This window comes from Lupinus angustifolius, chromosome LG17, assembly GCF_001865875.1.
Source record: "Lupinus angustifolius cultivar Tanjil chromosome LG17, LupAngTanjil_v1.0, whole genome shotgun sequence".
NCBI classification, from domain to species: domain Eukaryota; kingdom Viridiplantae; phylum Streptophyta; class Magnoliopsida; order Fabales; family Fabaceae; genus Lupinus; species Lupinus angustifolius.
This window is the reverse complement of record NC_032025.1, coordinates 12163178-12174823: the sequence shown is the minus strand read 5'-3', so window position 1 is coordinate 12174823 and position 11646 is coordinate 12163178. Positions and strand designations below refer to the sequence as shown.

Sequence of the window (11646 nt, the reverse complement as noted above, 5' to 3'; positions counted from 1 at the left end):
TGAATGACTCCCATCTCGATTCTGAAACTGCTACTTCTATCTCCAACTTCCATACTCTCGCCCAAGCTAGATATTCTCGCTTGGGTGAGGATCTAAGAGATTCCCAGGCTTGAGCTCCTCGCTTGAGCGACGAGCAACAGAGGCAATTGATGAATTACCGCCAACTACCTCGCTTGAGCTAGGACGCCTCGCTTGAGCGAAGATCCGTCGCTTGAGCGAGAAGCATCAGGTATTTTGTTGCTTTTTCTCTTAGTTGTCGCTGGAGCGACTCTTTTCTCGCTTAAGCGAGATATGCACTCTTCAGAATCTTCATCTTTCTTCTTTTCTTCTCCTCTTTTCTTTATTTATTAACCTGAAACAACAAAAACGCAATAAATTCCTAGATAAAGCACAATTAACTAAGTTATCAGGAATTGTATACAATTATAACATAAATGCATACTAAGTGCCCCACAAATCATGTACAAATTTACTAATTTTTGGCACTTAACAGTTGCTAGGACTCCATTTATTGGGACAATTGTATTTTTAAATTTGCACTTATAACATTCTACTAGTGTTCTTCCCCTGAAATTTGTTCTTTTCTCTTTGGCAGGTGTGAACACTCAACTTTGTCCGGCCTATTTATAAAATCAATAAAAAATATAAAAATCTGAAAACAACAAAAAAAGAAATAAAAAACAACATTTTTTTAGATATTTCAGAATCAATTTATCTTTGAATCTTAGGTGGTGATTAAATAATTACTAGCAGTTTTGTTCGAATGATTAATTGTCGTTTTAATTAGCGGTTTCGCTTTTTTTTTTAAATTATTCGGTTTCAAAATGTTGAAAACATGATCATTCAGAAAACCCAATCACCATAGCACAATCACCAAAGTGATGTTTATCCTTTCCCTTTTGGGAAACTTTTCAAAAGTCTGTTTTTTCAGTTGATAGGAAAATTTCCTTTTTAAGTAACTTTCAGTTTTTTTCTTCTGTTATAAGTATATGATTCTCTTCTATGTTAAAAAGCAAGAAAGATTGGAATCTATTAAGTGCCAAATTGTTAAGGAAATTCATATGCTTTTGGGGCACTTAGTGCGCATTTATGCTGCACCTATGTAAGATTCCCGATAACTTAGTAATCTTGTTTTGTGTAGGAAATTTTATGTGTTTATGTTGTTTCAGGATAATATTTAAGAAAAAAGGAGAAAAAAGAGAATATTGGTACTTTTGAGCACCGCAAGCCTCGCCCGAGCGAGGGGAGGGTCGCCCAAGCCACAAATAGGAGAAAAATCACCAGAAGTCACTACTGTCCCTTGCCCAAGCGAGGGACTGTCGCCCAAGTGACAATTGGAGCTAAAAAGGCCCTGATGTCCTGCCTGATCCTCGCTAAGTGAAGGATCCTCGCTCAAGCGAGAGATCCTGACCCAAGCAAGAATCTCTAGCTTGGGCGAGAGTTTGAAAGTTGGAACTGATATTGGTGGTTTCAGAAGTCAGAAAGGGATCAGATTAACTTTTCAGAAGATATTTGGCACGAAAATAGAGAGAAACATAGGGAGATTAGGATAGAAATCGTGGAAACGATTCTACTTCACATTATTCCTTGTATAATTTCATGATTCGAGTGTTGTAATAGCGAGATGGAGTGATTAGATCTTGCTGTGGGATTCGAAATGTAATCTTCTAACCTTTGTACTCATGGATTCGATTCCATTGTAATTGTTATTTGATTTTGGGAAGTTCATCCCGTTCTTAATCCATGATTTTAATTTGCTACTAATTTCTTGTTCTTGGGTTCAAGTTTAATTGGGAAGTTAAACTTGAAGCCGAACCTGGATCATCTTCCTTCATACATCATTGCTCTAGGAATAAAGAATGATGCATGAATTGCTTTTACATGGAATTTAATGCTAGTTAATCAGTCAAATATCCAAGGAATTGGTATTTGAACGATTATCTAGGATTTTACACTCAAGGGATTGATGTGAATGATTTGAATGATATGTGCATCTGAATAAGTAAGTTCACAATTCACTTGGAATTGAATCCATGGATGTCATTGGTAAAGAACGATGCATTTTAATCCCAATTTATTTTACTTGTTTTTTCGTTCAATATATGATTTTTTACAATTAAATACAAAATTTTATAAACACATCATTATAAATATATACTAAATTCATTCTTGTAGGAATTAGTGTAAATCTAGTTTGTTCCCAAAGGACGATATCCCAGTATTTTACCGAATTTTATTACTTGGACGATACGATGCACTTGTCGTTCCAAAGGTGGAGTTGAAATTACTTCCTTCACATTTGAAGTATATATTTTTAGAAGAAGGAGGGCAGAAACCAGTAATCATCAGCAATGCCCTTACATGTGATGAAGAATAGTTGTTATTTGGGATGCTGAAGAAGAATGAAGGGTAATAGGGTGGACACTGGCTGATTTTCATGGAATCAGTCCATCTTATTTCACGCATAAGATCCATATGGAAGAGGATTACAAACCGGTGGCGCAACCTCAGAGGCGTCTTAATCTCATTATGAAGGAAGTGGTGAAGAAGGAAGTGATGAAACTATTAGATGCTGAGATGATTTATCCCATATATGATGGTAAGTGGGTTAGTCCTGTTCAGGTGGTCCCAAAGAAGGGAGGTATGGTTGTGGTCAGGAATGACAAGGATGAACTCATCCCGACCATAACAGTCACTGGTTGGCGAATGTGTATTGATTTCCTCTGCCATTCATGGATGAAATGATAGAAAGATTGGCTGGACAAGAATTCTACTGTTTTCTGGATGGCTATTCTGGTAATAATCAGATCGCTGTGGATCCCCAAGACTAGGAAAAATAGCTTTCACTTCTCCTTTTGGTGTCTTCGCATACAGGAAGATGCCAGGTGGACTTTGCAATGCACCGACAACATTTCAGAGGTGCATGTTAGCTATTTTTCTGATCTTGTGGAGCAGTGCATTGAGGTCTTTATGGATGACTTCTCGGTCTTCGGGTCGTCATTTGAGAGCTGCTTGGCAAATTTGGACATCGTTCTGCAATGATGTGTTGAGACAAACTTGGTATTGAACTGGGAAAAATGTCACTTCATGGTGACTGAGGGAGTGGTCTTGGGACACAAGATCTCTTCAAGGGGCATCGAAGTTGAGAAGGGAAAGATTGAGGTCATCAAGGACCTTCCACCACCACTTAATGTCAAGGGAATTCAGAGTTTCGTTGGGCATGTAGGCTTCTATAAAAGGTTTATTAAAGACTTTACTAAAATAGAAAAACCATTCAACAATATCTTAAACAAAGATACTATTTTTCAATTTGATGCTGAGTGTGCCAAATCTTTTGAAACCTTAAAACAAAAACTGATTTATGCTCCTATTATAGTAGCGCCCGACTGGCATCTTGATTTTGAACTTATGTGTGATGCTAGTGATTATGCTGTTGGCGCGGTACTAGGACATCGAAAGGCTAAAGTTTTCCATGCCATACACTATACTATTAAGGTATTCAATGAGGCACAAGTTAATTATGCAACCACAGAAAAAGAACTACTAGCTATATTGTATGCTTTGGAGAAATTTAGATCCTATTTGATTGGCTCCAAAGACATAATTTTTACTAATCATGCTACTATAAAATACTTGCTAACTAAATCGGACTCCAAGCCGAGATTGTTGCGTTGGGTTTTGTTGTTGCAGGAATTCGACTTGGTGATCAAGGATAAAAAAAGGAGCAAGAATTGTGTAGCAGATCATCTATCAAGACTGATCAATCAAGAGGTCACAGTAAGAGAATCAGAGGTGGTGGAGGAGTTTCCTGATGAGAAGCTTCTCATGGTTCAGGAAAGGCCATGGTTTGCTGACATGGCTAACTTTAAAGCTGTAGGGGTCATTCTTGAAGAGTTGTCGTGGCATCAAAAGAAAAGATTCTTGCGAGAGTCCCGTCAATATGTGTGGGACGACCCTCATCTTTTTAAGACTGGGTCAGATGGACTATTGAGAAGGTGTGTATCCACAGAAGAAGCCAAGAGCATCCTATGGCACTATCACAATTCGCCATATGGAGGGCACTTTAATGGAGAGAGGACAATTGCAAAAGTCTTCCAATCTGGCTTCTACTGGCCTTCTGTATTCAAGGATGCACATCAGTATGCACAACAATGTGATAAATGTTAGAGATCAGGTGGGATCTCTAAGAGGAATGAAATGCCTTTGACAAACATTCACAAAATTGAGGTGTTTGATTGCTGGGGAATTGATTTTATGGGACCATTTCCACTGTCATGTTCACAAGTATACATTCTGGTGGCGGTGGATTATGTGTCCAAATGGGTAGAGACCATAGTTTCACAAAAGGATGATGCTATGACTATGATCAAGTTTTTGAAGAGGAATATATTCAGTCGGTTTGGCACACCCGGGTACTTATTAGTGACAAAGGATCAGATTTTGCAATTCACAATTGGAGAAGGTCCTTCAACACTATGGGGTCTGACACAAGGTAGCATGACCTTATCATCCGCAAACAAATGGACAAGTGGAGGTGTCCAATCGATAGATCAAGAGAATTTTTGGAAAAAGCTGTGTCAACCACATGGAAGGATTGGTCTCTTCAATTGGATGATGCACTATGAGCCTACCTGACAACATTTAAAGCACCCACTGGACTATCCCCATTTCAGATGGTATATGGGAAGGCCTGTCATTTGCTTGTAGAGCTTGAGCTTAAAGCATTCTGGGCTTTCAAGTTTTTCAATCTGGACCCCAAAGCAACAAGTGATAAAAGGAAACTTCAATTGCAACATTTGGAGGAGATGATGCTCACTGTCTATGAATCTTCCAAATTATACAAAGAGAAGGTCAAGCTGTATCATGATCGGAAGCTCCATCAAAAAGACTTTCGGGTGGGTCAGAGTGTGCTGCTGTTCAACTACCGAATGAAGTTGTTTCTGGGCAAATTGAGGTCTAAATGGTCAAGACCCTTCCTAATTAAGGAAGTTAAATCGCATGGTGCAATCAAATTGCAAGACCCAGCATCTCAGAGTAGCTGGGTAGTCAATGGCCAAAGGGTGAAACCTTACTTGGGTGGTGACGTCGAACGGCTTACCACAATCATCAACTTATTGGATGCGTAACAGAACAAGCGTCAAGCTAATGACGTTAAACAAGCGCTAACTGGAAGGCAATCCAACTTTCTTTTCTGCTTGCATTAAAAAAAAGAGGAATTTTTGGGTATTTCTCGCTCAAGCGAGGCATGCTTTGTTCAGGCAAGGAAAGTGACCCTTTAGTGTCAGGTCCCTCGCTTAACCGAGAGTGGCCTCGCCCAAGCGAGGAAGGCAAATTTTTATTGAAATGTTTTGTCCAATCCTCGCCCAAGCGAGAGCTCCTCGCTCAAGCGAGGCTAACATGTCCATATTTTTCTGAGCTTCTCGCTCAAGCGAGAGACTGCGAAATTGCTTTTAAAAACAAGTGTGAGGGGTCCAACTCCTCACATCCCCATTGCAATCAAACACGAAAAGCAACCTCGTGAGTCTCTCCAAGAGCCCAAGTTCTCTTCTTCTTCATAAGTTAGTGCACACACACAAGCTTTGCATCATGAGCGGACCAATGTAAGTGCATTTTTAGCATCTTGAACCTATTACCTCTCTATTTGTGCATTTTGATTATTCCCATTCGTTTAGGTACATTTAGGTACTTTAGGTCGCTCTTGATGCTACTTTATCATTAGTATTACATTGCATTGTTGTTGTGTTACCATGAGTGCCCATATCAAGAAACCCGGGCTTCCTAAGTGGAAACCCCAAATATAATTCATAAAAGTGGCACTCATGTGTTCGAGTTGGTTAAGCGGTTGTTATAGTGACATTGTAGCAATGAATATCATTTGTGAATTAATTTATGTAATGTCACTCACTATGTATTTGGTTTTTCTATGTTACAGGAGGAGAAAGTCTATTGCTACAAATGATCCCCCTTCTCCCAAGAAATTGAAGGGTGTATCAACCTCCCAGGCCCCGCAAGCGTTCGACAGAAACAAATTCAAGAAAAAGGGCAAGGAGGATCGTTATCTCCTGCTCCTCAACTAGATTTTTGTGTAAGAGAGGCGAGTGCATTTACAGACAGAGGACCTTCCAGTTTTCACTATGCATCTAGATCGGCTGAAATGGTGGATATTGGCCACCCCAAATGAGAAATTTGATCCAGATGTAGTACGTGAGTTTTATGCAAATGCTTACCCGCTGGAGGAGGGGGGAGAAGAGCTGTCTTACAAATTCTTGGTGAGAGGAAAAACGATGCTATTTGACAGAGATACAATCAATGAATTGTTGGGTAGCTCGTATGATGCAGCAACCGACGGGACCGAGGACGAGTACAACTGGATGATTCAGAAGTCTCGTACTCTAGCCCAAGGCGGGTTCGACCCGACTAACACCGCTCAGAAGTTGTGCATTCCTGGTCAATCTTACACCACTAACTCTGATGGCCATCCATTGCAGATTTATCGAAAGCACATGACTTCATTGGCCCAGTTGTGGATGATATTCCTCCTACACAACATGATCCGTAATAGTCACGTATCATCTCTGCCACTGTTCGACTGCCACATTATCTATGCCATCCTCCTCGGCCTGAAAATCAATATGGCTGGAATACGTAGTCTTGATTTCTCTATTATACCTAAGGATACGTATGAGCAAGATAAACTCTTGTCAGATATAAATATAAAAAAATATATTTTGTTTTAGTAATTGGATTTTAAATAAATAATTTTTATAGGTATAAAAGTCAATGTTATTAGCAAAGGTACCATTAATACGAGCGACCGAGATGCTAATACCTTCCCTGATCCGTAATCGACTCTAGAGCTTAGAATCTTTGTGTAAAGACCATATTATCCAAATTGGGCATAAACGAGAGTTTTCTACATTTCAACCGCAAAAAACGTAGTAACGACTCCAAATCATCTGAGAGAGGTAGATATTGAGTTCGCCTCATCCTAAGTCCCGAGCCGGTCTTCCAATCGAAAATCGGGTCGCGACAGTAGGACCTCCTCTGCCTTGTCTCCTCCCATGCGTTTGGTTCCCTTTCACATACAAACCATCACGTGAGACCCTTCCCTTACATCCTGTCTTCTTTGAGTGTGAGACAAAAGTGCATATGTGATCTCATCTAGTTTGATTGAGTCTTTCCCGTACGTCAATGTTGTCACCAAGTGTTCATAGGAATTTTGAAAAGAACGCAGTAATATTATTGTTTTATTCTCATCATCAACTTTCATATCAAGTTTTGGAAAATCATTGATCACTTGATTAAAATTGTTGAGATGTTGTTGAAAATTAGCACCCTCCTACATCTTCAGGCAATATAGTCTATGTTTCAAATACTTCTTATTTTTAGAGACTTGGACATGAATCGCTTCTCTAATGTCTCTCATACCTCTGTTGGTGACGTCAAATCCAGAATATGATACATCACCTCATCTAATAAATAGAGTTGTATTGTTCATGCAACTTTCTCTTTCAACTCTTCCTAATCCAGTTGATCCATACCTTCTGATTTATTCTCACGCAACGCCTTTGATAGACCTTGTTGAACCAAGATATCCTTAACCCTCCTTTGCCACTATCCGAAATTACCAGTTCCATTGAACTTCTCCACCTCGAATTTGGCACATGAGTTAAGAGCTATCTAATACCAATTGTTGAGAACAAGCTAGCAACAAAATAGTAAAAGAGTATAGAGAAAAAAGAATAATACAAGAGATTTGATAACGAGGTTCGACCAATTGTGCCTCTATCCCCGGAAGCGTTGAGAGACTACCACTATATATTATTAGAGAATAAGTATTTGTGTTTGACTATTCTTCTCCTTGTTACATTAGGTTTATATAACATAAATATATATCTCTCTACCTCAACCCCTTTACATCAGGCCAAACTCATAACTTGTATTGCTATTATCTAGAGATATGAGTCATTACACAACAGAAATGAATATAAAGTTTTGCTTAGAACGCAAAGTCATATGTAAAGAGAGCTTGACAATCCAATATGAAGTTTTGGTTATGGATGTAAGAGTTAAGAGAAAAGCGAAGAAGAGAAAAGCGAAGAAATAGTCTCAAGTAAGACTGACAATAAACGAAGCCAACTCGACATTCATTCGAAATTCGAAAAAATCATCATATATAAAGTGAAATATCAAGATTTAATTTCTAAGAGAAATACTTATTATGATGCACAACTTAACCTTTCAAGGAAATTCCTAATAGGGATTCGTTTTGCAAATAAAGGCTATTTGATCCTTCTACCTTTGATGACTGACTTAGGAGTTCTTCCTTTTATCTCGGCCAATCAATCATATGAGAAATGAAGGCGAAACCTAGAATACGGATTTAAAAGGAAACTCGTCTCGTGACCAGTGAAGTTGTGCAATACTTTGAAGGGAATTAACCCCTCATTCAAATGAAGGAGAAACCTTAACAAAGAAAGAGAAACATTTTTCTCAACCATTAAGTCCTTCATCTTGTCCTATTAATCCACTTTATGATGCCCGACAAACCCCTGCTACGGAGAGGGATCACGGGACTAGACAATCTAAAACAAGATAAAATATTTAAATAAAAAACTGACCCAAATTAAATAAAATCACAGGACTAGAAAATCTAATACATTGACTAGACTTAGACTTTCTAGTTGTATGGATCACTGCTTAGGTTGTCAAGTGCTATTTGTTCATCTCTGTTGTGCTATTCTCTCCAAAGATTTTCTTGATATGAGAGGTAATGAGGTGTGATAGAATGGGAATAATCTCCCTTCTCAAGGAGTTTAAAAATTTATGACGGGAATTGAAATGTTAGAGTAACAATTCTTTCACAAACATTTTATACTACTTCCAAATTGAGGGAGTAAGTTGCTTTTCTACATGGAATTTACTATTCTACAACATATGTTTAGTTACTTAATAATGTTTTTATGGGTTATATTAATATTTTAAACTCTATACTTTTTTTTTATAATCTCAAGTTTATCGTTTTAACTTTATATTAAGAATGATGATATATCATCCTACCAAATTTTCTGACAAATCTTTTTATATTACAAGAAAGTGATATATATTACTTGTAAATCAATTATTAATAAACTTCACACATGTTACTTTTGTTATGCAACAGAAGAATTTTGTAGGAACATTTTCCTTATATTAAAAATAGTTGTTTAAGATGTTGGAGGGACTTAGGTAAGTCAAAGTTTGAGGTTCTTAGCTTTGGCATTCACTTAAAATGTATGACTATTCAGATATTAATATGAGGCCATTCTAAGTTATTGCAGGGTCATGAATGCAACACCATACAAAAAGTTTGAGGAGTTTGCAAGAATACAATGGTGACAACTTTGGGTGCACATATATTGTTTTACAAGTTGTATCGTTGTATGTGCCACTAGTTGTGATTGATCAGAAAATTAGTTAATTATTAATTTTTTATCTTAAATATATTTTTTCCAACCAATCACAGACTAATAGTACATGCAGTGATACAACTTATAGAATAGCAGATGCGCTCTCATCAATTTCCATGCAATTAGTGCTTCTAATACTCTCTCAACCAAGCATTAATGAATTTCTTATATGACACCATTTCAGAGAAAAATATTGTTGTAACTTAAAAAATGTTGTAAGAGGTTGTCTTTATCCTTTTATGATCAAAACTTGTAGTCGCATTCTTACGTTGAGAACATAGATAGGTCCTTACCTTAATTATTTTGTGGTCATTGTGGTGTAGTGCTTGTCCTTATTATTTGAAACTTGCATGGTTGGTTGGATTTATACTTTAAACATTGTAGCATGGACCGCTACTACTATCATTACATGCCATGAAAAATTTAGAAGGAATAATAATATTTAATTATAATTTATAATTAAAAACAATTCAGTAAAAAAATATAACGAAACTTAACATATTAATTCTCAATAAAATTAATTAATAATTAAGGATATTAAAGAAAAATGTATATTAATTTAAAATGTTGCTCTTCGTTCTTTTAAAGACTTAAACGCATCAATAATTGAATATGAGGTAAAGATTTCAACTATTTCCTTTTCAATATAATCATATTGTCTGCAAGAAATTAATCTTCCATCTTACTACGTATTATTGTTTTGATTATCTTGATGGTTGAAAATGATTTTTCTGTAATACTTGTAGAAACCAGAGGATAAGGCAAGAAGAATAACTGGATCAAGTAAGTAATATGATTCACCTTCCCCGTTTTTGACAAAACTTCACTTAATTTTGATATAGTCGAGAGGTTCTTTAAATTTGAATAGCTAACAACGTCAAAAATAAAATGTTGAAGTTGATATCTCAAGTTAATCTTCTCAAGCTCATTAAACTCTATAGGATATAATTTTTTCACAAGAATACATATATTATCGATATTAGATGTTTTGTAAACATCTTTAGGATCCAAACTAATGCTCAGAGTTAAAAGTTCCATTGTTTGCTAACTGAACCTGCAATTCAATTACGACAACTCCTTGTCAATTGTAATAAGAAATATATTCACCCTATCATGATGCACAAATGTGATGTAATCCTTTTGATGATGAGTCCACCCTTCACATGCTATATAAATGTTATTAAAATCATAAATGTAAATGTCATATTGCTTACAAGATAATGTATCAGTTTTCAATAAATTTTACCAATCACCATCTCTCAACTAGCTGCACAACATTAATTATATCTTGGAACTTTTGTTGGAAAACTTGACAAAGGCAATTCATGATCCCCATAATTTCTTTCATCAAGTGTAAAATCAATATGAATTAAATGAATCATAGTATTATAAGCAACATCCACATCTATACATGTAAGAGAGCTTGACTTGTTATCTATAATTTTGAGAAGGACCATACAAGTTGCATTATACATATATATCAAGCTACCAATTGAAGAAAAATGTGATCTCCAACGAGTATCTTCAGCCCGTTTCAAAGTGTCAATATGATTTTCTACTTTACGATCTATAAGTTCATCAATCTCTACCAAATATTCAAATTCGTATGGTTTGAGAACCTGTAACTCACCATGACGCTTACTAGAGAAACACATAATATTGACAATAAAAGTCAATTTTGAGAAAAACTGATGGACAATTGTAACTTCTCTTGATGCATCAACCAAAGCAAGTTAAAATCTATGTGAAAAGCAATGCAAATAATAAACTTATGAACAATATTTGAGAAACAACGCTTGTAATCTATTTAAATTCACTCTCATATTACTTGCACCATAATACTCTTGGCCACGAATGATTGAAACATCAAGATTATGTTGAGAAAGAACACCACATATTGTTTTTTGTAAGAGTTATAGTTGCAGTTACTATTGGCAATTTGGGCAAAGCCTATGATCCTAGCCAACTCGCACTTATTGGGTGGGCAGGGCATGAAAAATATGCTCATTTATCCTAAAATGTCTGCTCAACATGCCCTATTCACCTGCAGACATTCCAAACGGGAAAAATGGCGCCCCACATACATTATTAAAGAAATATTGAACATCAAATATACAAATGTATATATGTTTTATCAAATATAAGAAAATGCGTTACATTTGTTATATATGCATTTGTATACCAAATGTAAGAAAAT

The 11646-nt window shown here is 36.4% G+C and overlaps 2 protein-coding genes across 2 annotated transcripts; both read left to right on the top strand.

Moving 5' to 3' along the window:
• On the top strand, nucleotides 2476-3067 carry LOC109330888. The gene is made up of 2 exons (XM_019565158.1): nucleotides 2476-2641; nucleotides 2808-3067. Exons 1-2 carry the CDS (start codon nucleotides 2476-2478, stop codon nucleotides 3065-3067), a joined length of 426 nt encoding a protein of 141 aa, XP_019420703.1.
• Nucleotides 4674-6077, top strand: LOC109330887. Its single transcript, XM_019565157.1, has 2 exons — nucleotides 4674-5122; nucleotides 5933-6077. Exons 1-2 carry the CDS (start codon nucleotides 4674-4676, stop codon nucleotides 6075-6077), a joined length of 594 nt encoding a protein of 197 aa, XP_019420702.1.

Coding starts and splice junctions, on each gene's coding strand:
- LOC109330888 (XM_019565158.1), top strand. CDS start 2,476: ATGGAAGAGGATTACAAACCGGTGGCGCAACCTCAGAGGCGTCTTAAT. Junction 2,642..2,807: donor GGTGGTCCCAAAGAAGGGAG/GTATGGTTGTGG, acceptor GGTAATAATCAG/ATCGCTGTGGATCCCCAAGA.
- LOC109330887 (XM_019565157.1), top strand. CDS start 4,674: ATGGTATATGGGAAGGCCTGTCATTTGCTTGTAGAGCTTGAGCTTAAA. Junction 5,123..5,932: donor ATCATCAACTTATTGGATGC/GTAACAGAACAA, acceptor TCTATGTTACAG/GAGGAGAAAGTCTATTGCTA.